The sequence below is a fragment of the Leopardus geoffroyi genome, chromosome A2 (genome assembly GCF_018350155.1).
Source record: "Leopardus geoffroyi isolate Oge1 chromosome A2, O.geoffroyi_Oge1_pat1.0, whole genome shotgun sequence".
Lineage (NCBI taxonomy): Eukaryota > Metazoa > Chordata > Mammalia > Carnivora > Felidae > Leopardus > Leopardus geoffroyi.
The window spans coordinates 156,213,557-156,239,530 of record NC_059331.1 but is presented as its reverse complement, the minus strand read 5'-3'; the positions used below and the strand labels follow the sequence as shown (position 1 = coordinate 156,239,530).

Below are 25,974 nucleotides of genomic sequence, written 5' to 3'. Positions count from 1 at the left end.
CTAATATCAGGTAAAATTCCATCTTGGACTCTTGACTCCAAATTTACCTTTTTCATTCTTGCTGACCCTTCTTCTTCCACCTGTTCACCACGCCCTTGCCTGGCCAGCACCAGCCCAAATGCTGCCGTTAGTCCCCACCAGCTGTTGTTGTCACTCAATCTAATCCTTGGGGCACCAGCCCGTGCTCAGTACAGATGCCTGGAATGCCAATCTGGGGGAAAGCTAGGGCTGTGAGACCTTTTTGCCACAAATACCCGGAGTCCGAGTGACTGATTGTTTTGCCATATCCATGACGTGGCTGTCACTGTAGTGGACTCTCCAAGCACCTCAACAGCCTAATCCTAGAAGGTTGATTCCCAGGGGCCAGGGACGGGTCAGGTGCTGGGAGGGTTTGGTGCTGAAAGGGCTCTTTGACACACGGGGTTCTATAGGCCAAAGCATCTTTCGGGGTTGACACCCGGGCCTCTCTAGTAGATCTCTCTGCTGAGCAGGGATCAGGGAAGGACCGCGTCTGTTCCTCAGTCGGCTCCCTCTCCAGCTCCTAACCGAGCCAAATTCACGGGGTCAGGAGATGGCAGCTGCTCTGGGCATCTGGCCCCCCACGGCTGTGTCTGGCCTAGTTGGAAAGGACGCTAGCTTGAGGCAGAAGAGAGTGTTCTCCCACCCTTGGGAGCTTCAGCTTCCCCAAAAGCTCACTGTTCAAGGGATCAGCTCTTCGTGGCTTTGTCCTTGTTCTCCTCCATGGGAGCCTGGCCCGATGGTGCCCACGACGTGTGTGGACACCACTTCTCTCCCTAGCCTCTTGTGGGAGGGCACAGCCCTACTTATGGACCCAGCGAACGAAGCTCCAGGCTGGAGGGAACGGGTTAACTCCAGCCAGGGCGGTGTCCCAGTCGGCAAGAAACAGCTCTTAGAACAGCAACTTCCCCGAAGCTCTTCTTGATGCTAACATTTTATCATGAACTATGATTTTGCCGTAATAAAAAAATATAGCGCGTGTCCTAGAAGGCACATTTCGCTGAGCCCCTCAGTAACCAGGGCTCGGCTAGGTCTCCACAGGAATAACTGAAGCCCTGTCGTGGCACCTGCCCATCTCTTGCCGCCTAAGGCTTTGAGAAACAGTCACAGAGGTGCGGGAGTGGAGGGAAGAAAGAAAACAAATCGTGAGAGGTCTTGGCCAATTGGCTCATCCCTAGAAGCATAACATTTTACAAGCGGAGAGAGCTTGAAAGTTCAGCTATTCCTCAGGCTCTCGCCCTGCTTGCACATGAGGATCACCCCCAGAAGTCCTGCTTGGACTGCTCTGCGGTGAGGGCCCAGCATCAGTGTTTTTAAGGGCTTTTCAGGCGATTGGAATGTGCAGTGACTGAGAACACAAGGTGAGCACTGCGCTCACTCATCCACTCTGAGGGATTCCTCTGATTCCTCATCATTCCAAGCTTTCAGACTGTCTTCTCCAGAGCCCCGGGCTTGCTAGTTGTGGGCAGGGTTCCAGGCACCCCTCCTTCTGCCCTTACACCTTCTCCTGGGAGAGTTCTCACCTATGTCTCAGGGGAGCAGGAAGTGCCCCTGACCCCACCCTGGTCACAGCTGTTGGCCCAGCCATGGTCACTCAGTTCTGGCCCGTTTACTGCCTGACCAATGGTGTGTGACCTGGCCAGAGAGGATAAACGGGCTAATCACATTACCTCTCTCTCTCTCTGTCTCTGTCTCTGTGTCTAGAAGCTGACTTGAGCCGCAGGGAAGGAGGTCACCAGAGTCCTGGAGGCGCGGCACAGTCACACAGGACGTGGGCTGTGCGCCTGGCCTGGAGAGCAGGCAGTGCGTGCAGAAGGGGCTGGGAACAACTCAGAAGGGTGGGGATGAAACAGTGTCAGCGCCTAGAGCTCCAGGATTCCTGCCCTGCCTGCGGCCTGTTTGCTCAGCTCTTCTCCGATTCCTAGGAGACCTTTCTAGAGCCTTAGAAAAGCCCTGTTTTACTGGAGCCTATCTCTGTATAACCAAAAGCGTCTTAGAGAGAACACTCACTACAAACAGGGCCACTCTGCTTTTATCTTTTTACATTTCAGGGTCCGTGGGAGATTTTGACTGGAAGGTGGACACAAAAAGGTCTCCGCTGTGGCGAAAAAGGAGTGCGGAGGCCAGGGGCTGAGCCCGACCCCTGCTTCAACTGAGGACATGAGGCACGGAAAAAGGACCGGCAGGTCTTGCGGGCCTGTCTCCATGGGAGACCAGAAGAAGGGGTGTAGGGACTGCTAGGGATCCCCCTCCCTCCCTCCCTCATGACTGCAAGCACGGGACATCGGACTCTGGGGGCAGAGGGTTCCGTCAGCCTGGGGCACCCTGGAAAGCCCTGTCTTGTCTTTGGCTCAGAATGGCTGTGCTTCAGTGGTAAAAGGGCAAACTGTCAGGCCCCAAGACGAACCCTGCAATTCTCCCCCTCTCCCAACCGATAGCTCACCAGCCCCAGACATCTCTCCGTGCACCCAGAGGGACGGCCATTACCCTTCCCCAGGCTGACCCCGTCCTTCACCTGCCATCTCTGCTCAGAAACCCGGAGTCAGGCCCTTCACAAAGGGAACTTGAGCTGGTCATAAGCATGGGGTGCCTAAAGTCTAGCTGACATCGTTTCCATCTGTAGGACTCACTTTCCTTTCTTCCCATAAATGTGTCTAATTCCGGCTATTCAAGCTCAGCTCCCCCTCCACCTAGCTCCACACGGCGCATCAATCCGCTTCTTGCGGAGTAGACCGTGAGGAATGTATCCGACGGTTAACCTCAGGTCTGGACTGAGACGTCAGGGAAGACAGGCGCATGCAGAGCATGGACTGACTTTGCTTTCCATGGACTGGAACCTACTCCTGCATAGCCATACAGTTCTCTGGATCTATAATCCTTTATAAGGACACTGGATCAGTTCAATGGCCATGACACTAGCAGAGAGTAAGGGAGACAGATATGACAAAGGTCTAGCCTGGTCCCACAACCCTTAGAGTGCCTTATCTGGAAATGGTAGCAGAATTTAGGACTCGTAAATCAAAGGTGAGGATGGGCTTTTCAACAGGAACTACCCAAATAGCACCTGCTTCCCATCCCAAAGTCCAATATCTGCATAAAAGGCCTGAGCATTTTCTGAGTTCACGCCCACCCCCAGTCTGATACCTCTCTTTCAGGGCCATAACCTCACAGTCTCCCACACCAGGCGGTCAGCCCCTCGAGAGCTGAGGACCAGATCTTATCAGCGTTTGCATCCCCAGAAGCTGGCACAGCGACGGATGGCTAAAAGGAGCTCAAAACATGTCTGATGAATGAATGAATGCGTGTCCCCTAGCCATTCTCCCAGAATCCCAGGAGCCAGGACCTTGGCTCCCCAGCAGCTCCCCAAGCCTGAGGCCTTACCTCCCATGAGGAAGAGAAGCCCTGCTACATACTGCATAAGGCCCCGGTCCCAGCAGCAGCCCAGCACGCCGATGATCCAGCCGAAGAGGATGATGGCCACCGCCATGCCCATGAAGCCGGCGGTCATCCTGCGCAGGTCTGTGGGGAAGCAAGTGGGCAACAGTTAGCATCGGAACCTAGAACTCGCAGTCAAGGTGCATCCCGGCCCCGGGTAAAAAGGCAGAGGGTGGCACACTGCAGGGGCGGGAAGGCAACATACCCTTTTCAGACAAGTTTGCACAACTGAGCTTCTTTTGTACAGGAGAGAGGGCCCCTGGCGGTAACTCTCCTCAGGTGCGAAAAGCATGCCAGGACAGTTTGGCTGGCAGGCACAAGGAGAGACTGCCGTCCCAATCGGCGTCATTTCTTATGCACCTTTGTGCCAGGTGCAGCGCTGTCGTTCCCAAGCATCGGGCCCAACGGCCTGCAACAGGAGCTGCCTTTATCCTTATTTGAAAAACGGAGTCAACTGCTGAAAGCCTTACGGCTACTGAGTACCAGAACAAGGCATCAAACCCAGATCCGGATGGCTCCTAGGTGCTAACCACAGCATCATTCACCTCTCAGGAAGAAACGGGCCTTTAGTGGAGGGCGGGGGCTCGGCAGATGGGCTGAGTGCTCCCTCTCTTCCCTCCAGGGCTGACGGGGCTCTCCAGGAGGTCCAGTGCGAGGAGGAAGCTGCTGGCGGTGTCCTGTTCCTTCCCTCTAAGCCAGCTGGCAGGGGCTCAGCTTTCCCCGCACGTGGGGCTGCAGGGCGGAGAGCCAAACTTGCTGCTCCCAGACCGAGCCCCTGAGCAGGCCTCTTCAGCTCCTGTGGACCCCAGGTCAGCCCAGCTTTCTAGGTCCGGCCTTTCCCCGTTCCACGCCTCGCTGACCCCACCGCCCAAAGCCGATGCGGGTACAGCGAGGAGGGCCGTCTGGAAAGGCGGTGTTGGTAGTGGAAGGGAGAGGGCAGAGATACTGTCACATGTCAGCCTCTTGCTAGGTGCGGCTTCCTCCTGGCTCTCTCCACTGCCCTCCAGGGCATCCCCACCAGCCTCATGCTCCCTCCCTGGCGTCCAGCCTTCTTACCTCCCTCCTCCTCCTTACCTCCTCGCTGCTAGTCCTTGACTCCCTCCACCCTGCCCCAGCCTTGCCAGCCTGCCGCTCCCTGCCTACCTCTGCAGTTTGTGCAAAGCCCATCTGCCAGCCCCAGCCCCAGCCCCAGCCCCAGCCCCAGCCCCAGCCCCAGCCCCAGCAATGGGGCTCCAAACAGGAGCAAGCCATCTGCCCAGCCTCTGCCCCGGGGCTTGCCAGGACAGCCTGGAGGGCCCCATGGGCACTCCTCCCTCTCAGGGAGGGGAGACTGGGAGTGGAAGTGAGGGCACCTGACAGCTAACCTCATCCGCACCCGTGGAAGCACAGGGTGATCTCGCCTCATGCCTACAAATGCCTGGCAGGTCTCCATGCACCGCGAGGGCGCCCTGCCCGCTCTGTTCCTCTGTGACTCCAGTCACCCCCATTGGGAGCTACGGCAGATCCTGGCACAGTCAGGCTAGAGAAACCCTGGCCTTCTCCCCTCGGAAGAGGGATTTGGTCCATGCTCCCTGACCTGACACGGAGGATGAGACCCTGGCAGCACCCCCAGGAGGCTGGCTGGAGGCGGGAGGGAGGGGCAAAGGAAAGCAGCTCTCACAAGGGGCAGGACAGGACCCTGTTGCAGAGGCAGAAATCCACCCACGGAGCACGTTCCTGCTCTACCCGTCCCCCTCTGTCCTCCCCTGCCCCGACCCGGAATGCCTGCCGCACCGGGTAGAAGTAATGCCCGTTCCTGTCACGTATGTGAACTGCCAGCAATGCCTCATCATCATGCCACACTACAGATGGCTCCGATCACCACGGTGTCCGAGGAAGCTGCACGGAGGGCATCACTCGATCGCGACACTCAGACGTGCACCCCGCTTCCCGAGCCGGCTCCCCGCTTGGTGCGCGGGCACCCATAGCCAGCTTGAGGTGAGGAGGGAGGCACAGTCTTGCCAGCTGCACAGGCACCACCTCGTACCCCGTGATCTAACTGCCCTGGTCGTCCTGCCACCTGTCTCAGCCCTTCTTCCTCAGGCGCCACCCCAGACCCTCGCGTGAGCCAGGCCAGAGCTGCCTCCTAGGTGGAGAAGAGCATCCCTTGATGTGTGAGTCCACTTGGACGGACTCCCAGAAGTGCTGCATCCACTCTCCACTGTGGTCAAGGGCAAGGAGGTGGTGAGAGCGGCAGAGGAGAGCTCGGGGTATTTTTGGATTAAAGTAGGCTTACACCCCCTTAAACAGATCAGGAAATTTCACTCTATGCCCCTTTTCAGTGCATGAAGGGCTTCTAAGATCTTGGTTCCTTTGGCAACATCAGAGATGGACAGCACTGCTGAAACCACCTGGCCCCTCCCACTGCACTTGGCCTTGCTCATGGAGAAGCCTTACTGAGCCTCAGCCCCTGCAGATCCACGGGAGATTGCCTGGAGGATTAAGTGGACGATGTGTCCGGTAAGGTGTCCCCCCCCCCGCCCCCCCCCCCCCCCCCCCCCCCCCCCCCCCCCCCCCGGGCCAGAGACAGAAAACTGGTCTGGGCAGGAAAAGGAAATGCGAATCAGAGAAATAGGGAAGGCCATCATGGTTGGTGGAGGAAAGCAAAGTGTTTAACTTACAGGAAAAGGCACAACGGCAGGGACACAGGAAAATCATTTCTCTTGTAAAAGTCCAGAGACAGGTAACAGTCATCTGTGTCCCAGGCCCAGGAGGGGCCGTGGCCCTCTAGCACGGATTAGGTGCACTCTGTCAGCCAAAGCCGAGGGCCCGTGCTAAGCTGCTGATCTGGAAAAGCAGGATGAAGACCAGAGGTCGGGCCTGAGTATTTTCACCGACCAGGAGGATTTTTACCGTCACCCCGTGAGTCTGATTTTGCCAGAGCCGTGCACGTGTGTTTGGTTATTTCGTTCTCAGACCCACGTGGTAATTCAGGGCAGCTGCATCAACAACTTGCAAACACAGGACAAGAAATAGTCCTATTTTACAGACAAGGAAAGCAAAATCCAAAGTTTGTTTATTTATTTTGAGAGAGTGAGCAGGGGAGGGAAGGTAGGAGGGAGAGAGAGAGAGAGAGAGAGAGTGAGAGAGGGGGAGAGAGAGGGAGAGAGAGGGAGAGAGAGGGAGAGAGAGGGAGAGAGAGGGAGAGAGAGGGAGAGAGAGGGAGAGAGGGGGAGAAGGAGAGGGAGAGGGAGAGGGAGAGGGAGAGGGAGAGGGAGGGAGGGAGAGGGAGAGGGAGGGAGGGAGAGGGAGAGGGAGGGAGGGAGAGAGGGAGAGAGAGGGAGAGAGAGAGGGAGAGGGAGAGGGAGGGGGAGGGGGGAGAGAGAGAGAGAGAGAGAGAGAGAGAGGGAGAGAGAGAGAGAATCCCAAGCAGGCTCCAAGCTGTCAGCACAGAGACCCATGTGGGGCTCGATGCCAGGAACCTGAGATGGTGACCTGAGCCAAAATCACAAGTCAGATGCTCAACCTATTGAGCCACCCAGGTGCTCCTAAAGAAGTTAAAGAATTCATTGACAAACCAGTGAAATAAAGGAAGAGTGAGCTGTGTGGGAAAAGAAAATTAATAATGCAGTTAAAGAACATACTGAGCATTTCTTCCTCCCAAATAAAGGGAGAACTATAGGTCTGGGATTTTTTTTTTTTTTTCAAAGATGGGAATCCACATGGATGGGAAAAGAGGAGAAATGACAACACACAGGACTGGAAGCAGCAAAGCTGGCGGATGGTGCACTTTCCTGGAGCCAAACTGGAGGCAGTAGCGTTGAAGCAGAAAACCAACCTCGGAGTTCCCCAAAGTCTCGTGAACTGACACCCACAGGTTCCTTTGGATCAGTTAGTTACCCACAGGGGAGGAACATAAATAAAAGCAGGATTTGGTGGAAGTTGTCTGAGATGGAACTAGATCCCTCGATCCCTCATCCACTCTGCGACACTAGGGGACCCCCCTCCCCTTCTCTTTCCCTGGAGTGGGGGTGCTTAGCACTGGCGGTTGACAGGCTCGGTGAGGGCCATTCCACATAGGTGATGAAGTGACCATTCACATACAGAATGTTGTATCCTTGCCCTTGGGACCCTAGCCCCCTTCTCCTCAGCTCCCGGAAGCTGACTGCCTGGCCTCTGCCGTCCAGCCTGGGGGCTGGGAGAGGTCTCTCCAGGGATGACCAGCCCAAAAGGAAAGACCTAGATAGACACTCAGCACTGGAGGAGCCCGACAGGAAGCCCCTCTGACCACTGTGCAAGGGAGCGTCCCACGGACAAGCCCGCCACCCACTCGGTGCTTCCAGACAGCTTTGGCAGGGTCACCTGCCGACCCAGCACCAACCACGTACGTATAACCTGGGAGCAAAGGAACTTTAGGAAACGAGCTGCACAGAGAAGAGGCAATAACTCAAAATTATTATTAATATTCCCAGAGAGGCAAGACATGAAACGTATTTGGCCTCCATGAAATAAGAACAGGAAGGAGTCCATCGAAAAGAACTATCTGGAGAATACAGCACCTTAAAATAACAGAATCAAAGTCACTGAAATTTTTATTATAAAATCAATTCCAACTTATGTATTACCAATCCTATCATGTTCCTAAGAAAAAGACTCGAGGAGGCTTTTAACACACGCACAGTGTAACCAGGATAAAAATAATTAATGAGAGGGGGCGCCTGGGTGGCGCAGTCGGTTAAGCGTCCGACTTCAGCCAGGTCACGATCTCGCGGTCTGTGAGTTCGAGCCCCGCGTCGGGCTCTGGGCTGATGGCTCAGAGCCTGGAGCCTGTTTCCGATTCTGTGTCTCCCTCTCTCTCTGCCCCTCCCCCGTTCATGCTCTGTCTCTCTCTGTCCCAAAAATAAATAAACATTGAAAAAAAAAAAATAATTAATGAGAAAATGAAGGAACCAGAAAATAAAGAAAAGGAAGATGAAGTCGGTCATCACATTCATATGCAAAATTCGGTCCATGAGGTCCTTAGGAAGGGAATTAAGCTTACAGTACCTCAACTTAAAGGCAACACTCATGACTTCCACTGTCTTTACCTTGGTTGCTTTCTGTTTGCGCTTGAGTAAATCCCGAGGACCACTCTGCCTGTGGAACGACCCACGTGCAGAAGACGGCCCCCTTCCTGCCCATCTGCACTACCCTATGTGCCAATTTTATCTCCTGGGGAGGAAGAAACTGTCTTTTTTATTCTCCGTGACTGCTCACTGTCCCAAAGCAGTACCCTGCACCCAGGTACTTACGTAGCTTGTATTTCGTTCCCCATTTCTTCCTGCCTTCTTAGAAAAGAAAGAAAAGGGGACACACCTCACTCGGGTATCTGAAGCCTCGTTAAAATATTATGCGAAGCTGGTCTAAGAATAAATCCCCTTAAAGAACCCGGGATGATGAGTTGGACTCTGCCAGCCAAAGCGGAGACAAAAGAAAAATCATCTCACGAATCCTTTTGGGTTTGAGCCCATCATCTGTATTCAGTGACCCTAATGTTTCGCGTTCTAAGTTTTGAAATGAGAAAGGTGCATTCTAAACTTTTTAGAGAAGGAATTTAGTTCTGTGCAGTGCAAAGGCTGGGCAGAAGGGGGTAGATAATGAGGGAGGGTGGAGGACGAAAGGCCAGGAGAACCATTAAACAGAACCAGAAAAAGCAGTTCTCCCTCACAGAAAAATTTTGATTTTGAAGTTTTACACCCCTATTAACATTTAAATTGAAAGGTATTGCTCGCAACTCTACACGGGAAACCAGGATATCTGCATTTAAATAAATACCACTTAGAGAAGGAAAATATATATGGGCTCTGCATCTCTTTCTATTTGCTCTTTAAAGACAGAAAAACGATGATGATTGTAATTTTTTTCCTCATTAAAAAAAAAAAGAAATGGTGAGGGTAAGTATGCGTCTGACCCTCAGGGATGGTAGAGTGGAGGGGGGGGGGGAGGGCGGGGACACTCTATTAATGGCTCCAGGGACCATGGTGTGGAGTGAGCAGCAAGGCCACGGTCCTCTGCGGGCCACATGGGTTTGTTTAGCCTTCTTTGCTGGAAGCTCTGCCTTCTGCATGATAGGATATGAGCACATCGCCCTGGCTGCAAGGGTGGAAGAGGGTGGGTGGCTAGTCATCCATTTACGAATTCATCAGTCCCTTGGGGTTTAAGGTCACAGGAACTGGAAGGTAGAGCAAGATGGTGAGGCCAAAACTCAAGTGTTTTTGCCCCAAGGGATCAGTCTGGGAAGAGAGAGAGGTAGGGGGGGCAAGAAAGAGAGGGAGGGAGGGGGTGGAGGGAGAGAGAGAGACAGAGACAGAGATAGAGACTTGGCAATGAACATGCCAGCCGTGGGATTAACTCAGGACAAATGGATTCAAATGAGAAGGAATATTCCAGGAACCAATTACGGCACAGCAACCATCTCTGAAGTGGGGGTCTGGCTCTGCGTAGCCACACAGAGATGTGACAGCTGGGGAGGGAAGCACGGATTCTGGGAACCAGGCTGCCTGGTTCCAAATACTATCCTGCCACATTCTGGCCGTGCGAGCTTGAGCAGTTAGCCTCTGTCTCTGGATCGCGGTCTCCACATTTGTGAGTGGAGGTTAGGACAGAACTTGCTTTAAAGGGTTTTTAAGAGGATTAAATCAGCTAATATGTGTCAACTGCTTAGAATAGTACCTGGCACAATGCTAGAGCTACACAGGTGTGAATGGAGACGGACGTCACTGAGAGTGGCTCCCACTTTTCATGCTCCCGGTCTCTTGCATTTGTGGTATGGAAGCATAAAATGGGCCGAGTAACAAGTTGGGGTTAGCCCCTAGTTAAACACTGGGTACCCAGAGGGAACAGCCTCCTGTAATCTGTTCTTATGCCTCTAAGGTACCTAGAAAAGCTGAGGGGAAGGCTTTCATTTTCTTTTCTGTTTTCTTCATTAAAAGAAAATAAAAAAACAAATAAAAGATTTTTTTCAATGTTTGTTTATTTTTGAGAGAGAGTGAGACAGTGAGCAGGGGAGGGGCAGAGCACGAGAGGGAGACACAGAATTGGAAGCAGGCTCCAGGTTCTGAGCTGTCAGTGCAGAGCCTGATTCGGGGCTCAAACCCACGAGCCGTGAGATCATGACCTGAGCCGAGGTTGGAGGCTTAACGGGCTGAGCCGACCAGGAGCCCCTATTTTTCTTTTTTATTAATACTGATAGGCATCCACCCCAGAGCATGGACCAAATAGCGGGAGGGCTGCGGCAGCTCACAGCGGGGTGCTGCTGGCCCTGGAGGGTGTTTGAACCCGGGGCTGTCCCAGTGAGCACTTGGCTGACTGGAAGGGACAGACACAGGCTAGACCACAACTCTGCTGTAGAGGTAATGAAAATCAAAACAGAAGTGGCTAATGGGGGACTTTGCCTACAGTTTTCTCTTAGAGTATAAGTTGACTCGGCATAATGTTGTTATATTTAAAGAATACTTTGGGGGGAGGTGCGCCTGGCTGGCTCAGTTGGTTACACTTCCGTCCAACTCTTGATTTCGGCTCATGTCGTGATCTCATGGTTTGTGGGTTGGAACCCCACGTCGGGCTCTGTACTGCTGGTGCGGAGCCTGCCTGGGATTCCCTCTCTCTTCCTCTCTCTCTGCCCCTCCCCTGCTCACCCTCTCTCTCTCTCTCAAAGCCACACTTAAAAAACAAATAATAAAAAGTAATTTTTACGTGAAAACAAAATAGCTCTCAGGTTTGACTTGCTCCGATCCCTGAAAGGCCCTTCAGAACTGCCCTCTGTCTGTCCCTGCATCTCTGTCTTTCTCCAAGGCCCCCTGGGCTCGAAACCCAGCGGTCTGAGTGCCAGAGAAGCCTGGTGCTTTCCCCCCTTTCCCTGAGGGCACAGCACTCTCTGCCAGTGTGGCTGCTGCCCCCACACTCCGCCTGGCAAGCTCCTCCTCATCCCCAAAGGTGTCGCCAACAAGCAAACGCATGGGACACTTCAGCAAACGCTGGTGTTCGGTGCCTGGGCTCTTCCCACATGCCTTATTGTAATCCTTCCAGTAAATGCAAGCTTGTTCAGGGCTGTGCTCATGTCTGGGTTTTATCGTTTTTGCTTTTTGTCCTTCCCATCCCCGGCACATTGCCTGACATAAACAGGTGCTCAATAAATGTTGGCTAAATGAGATCACCATCCCACCCTGCAATGGTTACTAAAACTGAGAGCACCACAGAATAAAGCAGGGAGAGGAGGATGTACCTGCCCAATTCAACGCGCTTTGGTGACTCATATGTCACCGGGATTTGCAGCCAATTTCTCTCTCCTCCAATCTTATTTTTAAACGCCAAAAGTAACTATCACTTAACAATCCAATATAGTTGTTTATTGCATACAAACAAAACATCAGTGTACATCCAGGTTCCAGATCACAGAGAGCCGTGCAGCATGGGGGGCTCCTTACCACAAAGTTAATGACACATAATACCCCACAGGTTAGAACCCCATAGACCTTTCCACACCGACCCCCAAGTCAGGAAGAGATCGTGGGGGGGAAAGGTAGTTGCTGTAGAACCAAGAGGTGGTTTCTGGGTCAGAAGACAGGCCTGAAGCTTCCTCCTCCTCACCCCTACCTCCGGATCAGAGAGCTGCCATAAATAGGGATATTATGTGATGATGCCATATACAAATCATATCCATCGTCAAAACAATGGGAGGCAAATTGCAAAATGTGTACTCGCCTGATGAGAGCTGGGTCAGCAGCTAAACCAAGTGTCTGGATGAGAAGGCTGAAGGGGAAGAAAGCCCAGAAGTGAGAAGCAGAGTCCCACACCAAAAAAAAAAAAAAAAAAAAAAAAAAAAAATCACAAGACTCCCTTCTCCCTGTAGTCCCACGGCTACATCAACAGCAGAAACCACAGAAGGGAATGACAAAAAGGGAATTCAACTTAGCCAAGCAAACACACCTGGGGAGACCAGCTCAGCACCTGGACCTCTGTCCCCAGGGTCTTCCTACTGTGAGTGATGAGCTAGACCAGTACAATCCGCCATTCCATCTTGAGAAGCTCCCACGTCTCTTCCTCTCTATATCACGTGTCACCGACAGTTCCTCTGAGGGCACGGGACAGAAATCAGGGTGGCTTGGCAAGCATGTGTCCCCAGAGAGTCCCCACAAAGCAGTCAGAAGATACAAGCTTTAAAGCACACAGGTAGCTTACAGGGTACTATCTCTCAGAGAAACGCTGCAGGTGCCGGAGAATGGGCTAATGACAAAGAACATGAATAGCCTGGGGACGATAAATGGGCATGAACGTTCATTGTGCATTTACTATGTGCCTGCAGCGGGTTGTGTAATTTACATAGGACACGTCCATTAAGCCTCTGAATGGCTCTGGAAGGTAGATGCTATTTTTCTCATTTCGTAGACTTAGAACTCAAGACAAGGGAATTTCAACCAGTGACACAAAGACCAAGGTCACCAGCTAGGAAGAGGCAGGTCTGGGAAAGGTCCCCAGTCTGCCTGTGCCCTTTCCACCTCTCAGACCTTTTCAGATTCGGTGCCACTTCAGACCCCAGAAGAGAATTTAACATTCAATAAGAATGCAATGGAATATGATTTGGCTATTACAAATTATTCTTTTGAAGAATGTCAATGACGAGGGCAAGTTCATAATAGACCATTAGATGAAAAATAACACACAGATCCACTTATTCCATATGACCCCTACGGTGCAGGTGTGTGCCCATGTGCATTGAGCAGGCACACCTACATGGGAAGTGCAAGGAAGTACACGAGATGTCAACAGGGAGAATTTCTGTAGGCCTGCAACTTCTGCGGGAGCTTCCTGGGTGAAATCTGAGACCTGCCCCCATGTGCAGAGGGTGGGGAGAGACTGAAGAGAAAGGCAGGCCCCTCCGTGTTGGTAGGTGACAAGTTTCATAAGCAAAGGAACTTACTGACGAGGCTTGTCTTGGCCGCACAAGATGAGCCGACCTCCACACTTGCCCGTCAAATCTTACAAGTTCATGTAGAGGCTTTAACTGGGTTCAGTCACATCTACCATCCAGATGGTCTCAACACCACATCACCGACTATCTTCAGGCTGTGTCCTTACAGCAGCCTCTGGGAGCAGGAAAGGCAATTAGAACCCACTGTCCCAAGGACAGAGGACAGATCAGAAGCCTCTGAGGGCCAGGGTCCAGCTCATGGGTCAACCAGTGGTCACGTCCTCTAGGTGACCTCCTCAACACTTTCTGGCTTGTGATCTTTTAGATTTTGTTTCTTTTCTGCAATGGGAAGGTGTACTTTAACTATCAGATGTTGATTCTTTGGAAGATTTGAACTTCACCGTTTTTAAAGTTCTAGGTCCAAATAACGAGGCCACCTGCCCCAATCCAAACTATCACAAAAGATAGTGCTATCTGGCCTGGCCACAGATGCCTTCTGATGAGTCCCGCCTTTTCAAAGACAGACTACCATGAAATAGTTTCTGGTTTCTTTTTATTTTTTAATTGTTACTTATTTATTTTTTTTAAGTAGGCTCCATGCCCAGTGCGGAGCCCAATGTGGGGCTTGAACTCAATGACCCTGAGATCAAGACCTGAGCTGAGATCAAGAGTCACACACTTAACCGACGGAGCCACCCAGGCACCCCTCTTGTTTCTCTTTTCATGGTGAAATTTAAAGACCTGCTATGCTCCTCTCTGGCTAACGGCGTGGACTGCGGAAACATCTGCCACCGGAGGACAGAGCTTCCCTCACTCGGCAGCCTCAGCACAGGCCAGCGGGAGCCGATTGTCAGGAATGGGCTCTACGATGTCATTGCCCACGCCGGAGTTACCCCAGAACCACTAAAGACTCACACAAATGTCTACAGCCATCTCCTTACCCCAAAATGTCCCTCCAACCCCTGAGATCCCCAGGAACAAAGCACAGCAGTACCTGAACAGCACGATGGCAGAACAAAATTAACAAATGAACAAAAACACCGAACGTTATGTTAGAAGACCTGCATTTGAGACCTGGTTCTCCACGTATAGGCTGGGTGCACCGGACGGGTCGCAACTTAACTCTTAGTTCTGAGGCGTCACGGTTGAGAACAACAGGTGACCAGCCCCCTCCCTCCATCTTCTAAAGCTGGCTTGTCCAGCACGGTAGCCACCAGTCGCACGAATACCTGAAGCTGCTACTGAGTCCTTGCACTGAGGCATGTGCACGTGGAAAACACACACCAGCTGCCAAAGGCTCAGTATGAGTTTCCACCAAATATTGCAGGGACAGTGTTTTTTATTGATTACATGGTGATAAATGGATTAGATAAAATGTTACTGAGATTAATTTTACCTGCTTCTTTTGACTCGCTTAACATGGCTAAAAGAAAATTTAAGATCAGAGGTGTGGTTGGCGGTATATTTCTATGGGACAGCGCTGTTCTAAGAGGTGGAAGACCTGTGCTAAACGTGCCGCCAGGGGCCCCAGGCTATTCTGCAACCCGTGGAGAGCTCAGCACCTTCTGTCTGCATATAACAGGAGGACCCGCCCTTCCCCCATGTCTCTGACAACACCACTTGAGGCTGAGGAAAGGGCGCGGAGAACACCACTCGGAGAGCTGCCCACAGGGACCCAAGACTTTGGAGGGCACGGGATGGTACCTACATGTAGCCTGAAAAAATGAGGCAGGAAGTTGGTAAGAGCCACCTGTGGCCACAGAGTGGTGACAAAGCCACGCATCCAGAGTTTGGCTAGGGAAGGACCCGGTGCTTTCTACCTGGGCCACGTGAAGGCCAATGAAGAGTAAGGTTTCCTTAAAAGGCTCCATTTAAGATTTTGCCCCTAGGGGTGTGATGACTACAACAGAAAGAGTCTCCATGGGGGAGGGGGTGGCCTAGGGGCTAAGGAGGAAGTGCAACTGGGTCAGCTGGAAGGCACATGCCTGTATCGGGAGGCAACAGTACAACAGTGCATGTCTGTCCTGTCCCTGTGAAGCTTCCCCAAAGGAATCACAAAAGTGCCCTCCAGAAGACAGAGCCGCCACCAGAGCCCTGCCATGTGCAAGGCATCAACTCAGAGAGCAATCGCACCCGGGACCAGACCCCAGGCGCCGTTCACCCTCCTCCCTTCTCCTCCCCCAACCCCGGGGGAGCCAGAACTAGCAGGGCTCAAGGGAAGCAAGGGGGGACAATGAGACTACAAGGCTGAACGCACCTTTCCTCCCACTGTGGGTTTCCAAGAGCGGGGCAAACCCAAGCTAGGAAAGGGAGAAGACTGAAACCAGGCACAAGGTTGAAAATCTGCTGTCAGGTCTGACTCACATTTTAATTTCTGCAAAGGAAAGTTTACTCATACCTGAACGTTACCCCCAAAAATCTGTGCGCTCTCCCACAGATGTCATCTCGCAATGGGGATGGGAGATCAGACAGAATGACCTTAAGAGGCTACAGTGAGAAAAAGATAAATTTGTAGACGGCAGCCTTTTCTTTAAATTGGTTATAGGTAATCTTCTACAAGTCATATCTTCCCCACGAACGATGATGATAAAACGAGCATTTTTTCTACGCCAGGTATGTCCTAAGCACTTCCTACACACGACCGCATTTAATCTTTCCAGCACACTGATGAGTTTATCATTCCTCTTTTACTGAGGCGATAATAAGTAACTTGCCCAACCCAAGTCAGGCAGCTTACAAGTGGGAGATTCCAAAACCCAGGCTTTGAATCACTGTGCCCTACCGCATCCTATGAGATCCGTGACAGCACTTTGTAAACTCTGAAGCGCTACCACAAATGCCAGTGATGGCTTATGTTCATTGCCAGGCCACAAGGCTGAGGAACAGATACAACGGACCTAGTGGACATTGTTGGTATCATCTAATGTGTTTTTACCAGGCTCAGGGCACAGCAGTCATTGCAAACAACATGGGAAACACAAGACCGATAACTTTTTCCCCCTTAAAAATCTTTAAACTTGCAATGCAGGGAAAGTTCGTTTTCTAATCTGTAAGTATGATAACGAAGGGGTCTGAGGAATGTGAGCTCACCTCTGTCCACATACAAGCAAAGATGTTTCCCAAAGCCCACGTGCACAGGACGGCAGGAGCAGAAAGTGGGGCTGAAAAAAGGGTGCTTGGAAGTAGCAAAAACCATGGAATAGTGGTGAGCACTGCCCTGGGAACAGAGCTGGCCTCTGGGCCTGTCCAGTAGTTCATTACTTCAGGGAGTCATGTAATTTCTCTGTTTATCCATCTACTTTCTGAAATGGGGACGGTAATATCTTTCCTGCCTGGAGCCCCGAGGGAAGGATGATTCTGCTCCAGCAGGTGTGATTCTCAGCCCCATTTCTGCAATATGTCAGCCTGTCCTTATCTCGAGAGAGAGAGAGAGAGCACAGCTCAAAAATAAAGAGTAAGTTATTAAAACAATAATACATGTTTGGGTGCCTGGGTGGCTCAGTTGGTTAAGCGTCTGACTTTGGTTCAGGTCACGATCTCACGGTTTGTGAGTTTGAGCCCCGCGTTGGGCTCTGTGCTGACAGCTCAAAGCCTGGAGCCTGCTTTGGATTCTGTGTCTCCCTCTTTCTCTGCCCCTTTCCCACTCATGCTCTATCTCTGTCTTTGTCTCTCAAAAATGAATAAATGTCAAAACAATTTTTTAAAACAATAATACATATAGAATACATACCTAATATCATGAAGTCATTTTTGAGGAGTGCTGAATAATCTTAAATCAATGATACCTGCCACAGGCTGGGAGTCACCGGGCATGAGACCCCAGAGCCTCTACCAGCTCCCCCCCACCCCCCGCCCCAGGGTCCTCTCCTGTTAAGCAGATGCTTGATGGTGGTCAGTAATGAGTAAATGAACTTGGCTGACCTTTCCTTTTCCCTTCCTCTGTGGCTCGCCTGACTTGTTTTTGGAAGCTGTGACCCAGGCTTCTTCGGCAGATGGTTAAAGCTCATGCAAATAAATATCTTGTCAAGAAATGGAATTCTGCAGAAAAAAAACCTTAATGTTCTATCTTACCCTCCACTTGAAAACAATTCTATCAACAGAAATTCTCTCTTTGGGGTCATCCCCTATGCATTTATTTATTCATTCAATGCATTAAAAAATTTTTTTTAATGTTTATTTATTTTTCAGAGAGAAAGAGAGAACGAGCATGAGCAGGGGAGGGGCAGAGTGAGAGAGACACAGAATTGGAAGCAGACTCCAGGTTCTGAGCTGTCAGCACAAAGCCCAACACGGGGCTCAAACTCACAAACCATGAGATCATGGCCTGAGCTGAAGTCAGACGCTTAACTGACTGAGCCACCCAGGTGCCCCTCATTCAATGCATTTTTATCAAGCAGCTGCTATGTGCCACAACCAAACTGAATTCAGAGAGCAAAACTAACTCCCCAGCTTACTGAAATGTACTTTCCAGGGAGAAAGACAAACTTTGCATATAGACACAAGTGTGTGTGTGTGTGTGTGTGTGTGTGTGTGTGTGTGTGTGTGTACTAAAACAATAATACGTGTTTGGGCGCCTGATATATATGTATGTAACCATGTATATACAGGTCATATATATATATATATATATATATATATATATATATATAAGGTCATAAAACAAACTACATACCTATACACAAACATTCACGTCTATGTGACATAGATCAATGCTATGAAGGAAAATAAAGTAGGTAAGGGGACAAGATGCAGTGGGGTGGAGATTGCTGTTTAACACACAGAGATTAGGGAAGCTCTTTTAATTAGGTGATATTTAAGCAGACATCTGAGGAAGTGAGGAAATGGACAGGTGGATATCTGGGGGAAAAGCATTCCAGGAAGAGGGAACAACAAGAGCAAAATCACCGAGGCAGGAATCTGTTTACCATATTTGAGGAACAATAAGAAAACTGCACAGTCTATATAATCCTGTATCATAGTTTTCTTTTCACAGTTATAACAACATGCTGACTTAGAACCACCGTGATAAATCTTAGTGATCATGTGGGAACAAAGAAGTACTTTCTATAACCAGCTAAGTTCTCTTAGAATTTGGGGGGGGGGGTGGGGAAGCAGCAGAATTGACAGAAATTGGTGATGGAGTGTGAGAGGCATGGAGAGGGGTAAGTTGCTGGCAACTCCCAGGCTTCTGACTTGGATGATGGGAAATGGTGAGGTCATTGACCAAAAAACAGAATAAAAGAAAAGGCATAGAGTGTTGCTTCTCTGCTTGGATTTACTTCTTCTTTACTTTTTGGAGGGGAAAATGGGAGGAAGGATGGGAAGAAAAGAAGGTCTTAGAAAAGAAGGTCTTAGAAAAGAAGGAAGTGAAGTTCAATCTGTTACATGCCTAACAGAGATGTGATTGGAAATGTCCATCATGGCACCGGATATATGGGTCTCGTGCCTGGGAAAGAAACTACTATTTGAGATAGTGATATGAGAACCATGTAAAGCTGTAGGATTGAATGCCTGCTCTCCCAAGATAGGTGTATAAAAGTGAGAAGAAGGCTAAGGATAGAATTTGAAGACCAATATTTAAGAGATGAGAAGAGGGAGAGAAGAATGAGAATGGATGGCCCAATAGGATCAGGCAAAATCCAGCACAAGGGACATCACGGAAGTGAAGGGAAGAAAGAGTTTCAATGATGGCTCATGTTGTTGAGATCAGATAAGACATAATGCCATAAAACAAAGATTCAGCAAAGATTTTCTGAGCACCCACTCTGTGCCAGGCATTGTGCTAGCAACAGGGAACACAGTGGTTCATAAAATCGGAACGGTCTGTTCTACATGGAGCTTACTGGATTTATAACTAGGTCCCTCCCGATCTTGGCAAAAGCTCTTTAATGGAAGTCAGTCTCATTGAGTTACTAGAAATGAATGGGAGGCAAGGAATAAAAGTCACTTAGATGCTGTGCTTTCAAGTAGGCTCACCGTCGAAAAGAGGAGGGAGACCGAGTGACAGGGTAGAACACAGAGTGAGGACTTTTCTTTCATTGAAAAATGCAAGACTGAGTATGTTTCTATGTAGAGGAGGAAGAATTAGCAGAGGGAATCAACTTGAAGATACCTGAGACAACACCCTTTCACATGCTCTGCATTTTATCCAAACCCAAAGGTCAGACGCTCACACACTCAGGGAAGTCACTGATCCCACTTGACAAACGTGGACAGCAGAGCCTGGTGGTGAAAAGCACTGAATATGGGGCGTCAGACTACCTGGGCTTGAACTCTAGAGCTACTACTTACTAGCTGTGTGACCTTACCATCTCTGTGCCTCAGTTTCCTCTTCTGTGGGCAGGGATAAGAATAGTACCTACCTCAAAGACTGTTGTGAGGATTGTATTTGTATATTACTTAGAGGAGAGCACCAAGTAAGTGCTGGAAACAGACAATATACACTCACAGCCACACATGTACATGCGATAGAAGGCACTGAGAAACACGATGAAATTTGGTAGCTGGGAGGAGGGTTAGAAAGAGGGTGAGTATCAGTAAAAACACCTTCCCTTTCCAAAGTCACTCAGGGCTCAGCTCAGACCCCATCCCCTTAAGTACTTCTGCCCAGAATCGCCCATTCTGTAGGAAGAGCCCATCATATAGCATACTTGTGGGCTGGACCTCACACTTACTGGACATTCATTCATTCATGGACTCATTCATTTGGTCATCCTTTGTGGAGCTCCATCTCTTACCGAGGTATTACTTTGCAAATACGGGTAAGACACAAGCTTTCCTTCGAGAAGGCTGCTGGTCCATAAAGCCTTGGATTTTCTCTCCTGTCTGCAGTGCCTTGTAGAGTCATTCAACCACTTGGAAAAACGAGACAGCATTACTTCTTCTTTTTGTCTCTCACAACATCTAATACATACGAGGAGTTCTAAAGCTCCACAGAGTGAAGGAATGAGTCTATTCCCTTCAGTAGATACACAAATGAGTTGGAACCCACAGTGTCTCTCCCGGAAGATGAGCTAGCAAGAGAGAAAGGAACTGATATTTATTCATCACTTATTACATGCCAGGCACTGTTGACAGCTCACTTAGAGCCAGTCAATGAGAAAGCCTTTTCTATTGGTTTTGTTGAAAAGTGATGCCTAATGGCTTCACTTTTATGTTTTCAAATGTTTTCCATTTTGTGTGGTTTGCTTTCTAAGCCTGAAGTGTCTCACGTGACTGGAAACATTTTTCATGCTTCATGTGCAGTCAGTCACTTTTGAATTTTGCCAGTGTTTGGCTGGTGGGCCTTTTGTTAAGTAAATGCTTGTTATGTACTTTGTGTCTGGTTCTACAAGAGACAAGCATGCCCACCCCTTTGGCCCCATGTGTGCCTTTCTCTCCCTCCGCCCTCAACATTGCCTTTGTTCTGGGACAGGCTATCGAAGCCTGTTCCAGCAAGGTGCTCACTAATGAGGCCAGGGTCATCGGCAGGTATGTGAGCACTCAGAACGAGATGGGAAACATCAGGTAGAAACTTTGTTTGGTTCTCCTGGAGGAATTGGTATGTTTGATTTACTTCCGAGTTAGAAAAAAACAAATGGACCATGGATGTTTTTTAAAGCATGATGGATAAAATATTTAAGGCAAGATGTTTATCTTCTGACACCTAGCCTTTCCTACTCTCAAATGATTGCTATAGGAAAAGTAGCCAAGTTGTTTATCTGCTGCTAGCTCATCAGGTCTGTGGACTCTCTGTGTCCTCATACCCAACAGCAGAACAAATCTTAAGTTACAGATCCATTTCTGCCTTCTGGGAATACTGTCCTTGTCACTGGAAAGGGGAAAAGAGTCAGGGTCTTCTGTGCTTGTAGGATTTAGATGCAGGGTTTGGGGGGACCCTCCTGGACCCTGGGCTGGACCTTGCTGGTCTGAGTAGAAGGGATTCTCCTGGCAGAACCATCTAGATGTTCTTGAGCAGGTTAGAAACAAGGTACTCATTGATCTTCCTGCTCACAAGAATCTGAGAGCACAGGACAAGAAGACTCAATATTTTGGAAATGGAAGGAAGCTGAAGTCTGGCTCCTTCTGGCTCTGGACCTTATGAATCGCCCAAGAATTTAAAGTATTCTTTTTATTGAACGATGAGACTTTAGATTTATCTGAATTTATAATATTAAATTTTACTTTGGTGGCATTCAAATATATTTGTAACCTGCCCAAATTAGAGCTAAATCTCTACTAATCTGATTTCTATTAACTGCAGATCAGCAGCACAGACCTTTCTCCTGGGCTCCATATGCCTCACAACTTTCTGGACATGTTGACAAGGGTGGTCTGCTTATGTGTCTAATTCAGAACCCATAAAACCCAACTCCTCATCTTCACTCTCAAAGCGCTCCTCTACTGGCGCCAATGGCACCGTCATCCTCAGGACCCAAAGCTCAGCGCCATTTTGAATCCTCCTCCTTCTTTGCCCTCTTCACTTTGACCAGTTGCTAAGTGCACCAGACTTTGCCTCCATGATAATTCACGCCTGCATCCCATCCCTTCTATCCCCACTGCCTTGTCCTGGCCCTGGCCCTCCTTACCTCACCACTGGTGTAGTCAAATGAGCCTGAACTTCAGCATTCAGGTTGACATCTGGCTCCAATAACTTTCTGCCCACATGACCTTTGGCAAGCCTTGATTCCCCCTAAGTATAGGTGAAAAGATGAGAGGATGGACACAAAATCCCACGCACAGTGCCTCTGGCCCCTCATGGGACCCCAATCAGCATCAGCACTCTTTCTCCTTGCTGAAACATCCCCCGAGAAGCCCAAGTCCTTCCTTCCAGGGTTTCTCTTCTCCAATCTGGGTCCTGCACCACTGCCAGGTTAATTCTTCTAAAGCAAAACTCTCTCACCCCTGTGCTCAAAGCTGTGAATGCCTCCCACGGACTGAGTAAAGGCCACATGTAAGGCCGAGCTTCAGGCTCTTCAGATCTGACCCTCATTGCTGGCACAATCTCTTTCCTGGCTTCCCTCTTTTGTGCGCTCTGTGCCGTGGCCACGGGAGGGGCTCACCCTTTCTGGAGGATGCTCTCTGCTCTCCTGGTCTCTGCTCACCCCACCGAGAGGGCGCCTGCCCCACCTCTGTGTCCAGATGCCCACCTGCAGCTCTGCTGTCAAACCTTCAGGAAGTTCTGCCAATCCTCAGCCGAAAGATATGCCGCTCTCCTTTTTACAACACGTAAATGATCAATTTACCTTGATTTGTGGCAAAACCCAAAATAAATAATAACACATACATATAATTCACCCAACTTTTAGCACTCGTCAGGGATCATCTGTCATGCTGAAAAACATGTATGTTAAACAGATGTCATGAGTAAGTATACACATATAAATTTACAGTAGCTTAGGGTATTTGTGGGCATGTGGAGACAGACAAAGCCAGGCACTAGCTTCCTTTATTGAAGCCTCCCTATTTCTATAGAGTAAATTAATTTGAGGAATAAAAGCCATGCGCGAGTATTCCCTAGTGAAGTATTAATTTCCAAATGTTATAAGCTGACCAAACAGATCCTTCTATGTAAGAAGTGCACTGCAGACATTCAAAACCCCTCTGTGAAAACTGCCAAAAACTTAAACCATCCCAATAATTGGCAAATAGTTAAATAAACTGTTGCATACTCACATTATGGGCTACTATGGAGCCATAAAAATGATGTTGCAAAAAGCAAGATATGAAACTGTACATTCTGTCTGCTCCCAGCTATGGAATAATGATTATGAACACTAATGATAAGAATAAGGAAAAAAAAGACCTAAAGAAAAGATACCTTCGAACAAGACATATTCTCCTGTGGGGATCAGAGAGCACCCCATTGCTGGTTCCCATAAAGCCTGCCTCCCACAGCCCCCGTGGGCTCCCTCCGCTCCCAAGTACAACTGGCATGTGGCCTGCATTGTTCTCCTCCCCTGGACTGTGAAGTGTGTGTATATGTGTGATGAATAAACTGCTGCCAGTCAAGGAAGGAAGAGAGAAAGGAAGAAATATCTATATATACACACATACACCGAAAGGTTAATGGGGGAAGAGGATTTTGGGTAATTTTTATCTTCTTTATCCATTTCTGGGGTTTCCAAATTCTCACAATAAGCATGCGTGGCTTTTATAATCAAAGAGGAACATATTCAAAACCTGGTTTAAAAACAAACACTGCCAAAAAGCCATTGTCCTTGAGCTTGGATGAGGCATGCAGGGATAAAGGAAGTTCAAACAGCTTGAGCATTCTCTAGGTGCTCAAAGGTTGTCCGTTCGTCGTGGAGGCATCTGGTTGCCACAGCCCGATCACAAAAAGGAGGTTTCCTCCTCATCAGCCAATACTGTGAGCAGCTGCATGCTAACTACCCTCAGGGGCTTTACTTTCAGGCAAGATGACCCGGAATGCCAGGGGAAAGGAACCAAAGTCTGGCAGAAGAGCCGAGTATTTTTTTTTCCCTGTAACATCTCTGTCCGTGACTGCCAATGCATACTGAGAGACGTCTTAATTTTATTTATTTAGTTTTTCAAATTCTTAAGACTGTTATGCCATCTCAGCATCTGGCAATCTTTCCGTAGGTCTCTTTCGAGAATCAGAACAGGGGCACCTGGGTGGCTCAGTCGGTTAAGCATCCGACTTCGGCTCAGGTCATGATCTTGCAGTTCGTGAGTTCAAGCCCCGTGCTGGGCTCTGTGCTGACAGCTCAGAGCCTGGAGCCTGTTTCAGATTCTGTCTCCCTCTCTCTCTGCCCCTCCCCCACTCATACTCTCTCCCTCACTCCCTCTCTCTTTCTCAAAAACAAAGATTAAAAAAAAATTTTTTTTAAAAAGAATCAGAACATACACAGCAACCTCTGAAAGCTCCAGGGTGACTAAAACAACGACAAATTTATGGACACACGTCGTGATGGTGGCACATGCTGTGACATGAAGCCAGTCTTCTGTAGACCAGAAGAAATAAGCAATGCACACATATCCTGAAGAGTGTACCCGCTCAACATCCTGAGTGTCAGACACAGGATGGGGGGCAGCAGAAAATGGCTTTGAATCTGACACCACGCTTGGCACGTAGAACGTGCTCAAGAAATATCCTTGGTTGACTGACAGTTTTCGTAACGCGGAAGATCGTAATGACGTGGTGGTGGAGGCTATCGTCGGTGCTCCTTTGTGATGTTACAAAGCTGATCATTCTTCCAGAGAGCTAAAGAGCAAGGGTTCCGAAGTTACAGAAGTGCTTTTCAATTGAAACTAAAAGTTTTGCCTTGTGAGAACCAGCAGGGTCTGGAGTGACACCGCCCAGGCCTGAGCAGTGGCTGTTGTCGGCCGTGTGACTTCAGTCAGCGCCAGAGCTCAGCCTCCCCAACTGTAAAACGGAGTCAGTGATAGGGTCGCCTTCAGAAGGTAAGGTTAGAGAGGGCCATGAGTGACGCGCATCAGGTTCCCCAAAGTGGGGAGGTATTTGGGGAACTGGGCGCTGGAAGGGCTTGACTCTGGGTCCCACCGGGTTCCACATGGCTGGCAGGATGGTTTCTTTCCATTGGCTCCCCTCGATCTGTCCAAATCCTCATTAGCGAATGGCTTAGACAAAATAAAACCCCCCAAATTTCCAGAATATAAATGCATAAGTTAAGTGAGAGGCGTTTTTTGGTCAACAAACAGCATGAATTTTGTTGTCAACTAACTCCTGCTGGGTGCAAATCACTTAGGCCCGTGATTCCAAAGCAGACACATAAGAGATGATCCAGCCGCTTCTGCCCTCGCCTGGATTCAAGCCCCGGGCACATTCAGGGCAGGTTATTGGACGATGTATATTGAACGAGGCTGATACGGAGCATCCAAACCTTGGTCAGATGTTACACCCTGTCCCCGCCCTCCCCCACCCGTCTCCTTAGGGTCTAACAGGGCACCTTCCTTCATAATAATGACAGCATTTATTTGGCCCTCAGCGTGTACTGAACGAAGCACTGTTCTAAGGACCTTGCATCTATTAACTTATTTAATTGCCATGACAACATTAAGCTTCAGAGGTGACTCAGAGGGACACTGGGCCCCACGGGGTCCCTTCTTACTGAAAATGACAGGCTGACTAAACCAGACCCTTTTGGGGGATTCAGGAAGGGGAGGCACAGATAGAAAGAACAGGTCACTCAAACTCAGCTTGAAATCCAAGTAATGCTGAGCTCCTTCTTCCATAGCCTTCAGCCTCGTAAGCTCTGGGCCCTGGGAAGCTGTGGCGGAAAAACACGGCTCCCCTCCATACTTTGTTCCTCGCGTATGTCATTCCCTTGCATCTTTGGAGCAAAGACAGTCACCAAAGACAATCTGGGCCTGCCTCCCCCTGGCAACCCGAAAGAGACTCACCAGTAAAACCCACAAGAGCCAAGAGATGCTAGATTCCTTAAGTTCAGCAGCTTCGTCGAGCTATTTGTAAGAAGAATGTCAACCATTTAAAATTAAATTCAATTAGTGAGTCTGCATGGATTGTTTTCTTCAACGCTGAGCACTGTGCCTCCCACACCAGCTCCATAAACGCACTGAATGAATGGGTGAGCTGCCTGAGTTATACTTTTAAACTGAATACACCAAACATG

At 49.5% G+C, this 25,974-nt stretch overlaps 1 protein-coding gene and 1 long non-coding RNA gene across 3 annotated transcripts in view; one reads left to right on the top strand and one right to left on the bottom strand.

Annotated features, from left to right (window-relative positions):
- The window catches only part of TMEM178B (transmembrane protein 178B), a 360,053-nt gene that overhangs the window by 33,521 nt on the left and 300,558 nt on the right, over positions 1 to 25,974 (bottom strand). For both annotated transcript variants that reach the window (XM_045495901.1, XM_045495902.1), the window contains exon 3: positions 3,400 to 3,537. In XM_045495901.1, the coding sequence (XP_045351857.1) occupies positions 3,400 to 3,537 (138 nt within the window). The remainder of the gene's footprint in view (positions 1 to 3,399; positions 3,538 to 25,974) is intronic.
- Positions 4,801 to 8,129, top strand: LOC123606971. Its single transcript, XR_006716589.1, has 3 exons — positions 4,801 to 5,676; positions 5,775 to 5,952; positions 7,143 to 8,129. It is a non-coding gene; the product is annotated as an uncharacterized LOC123606971 (long non-coding RNA).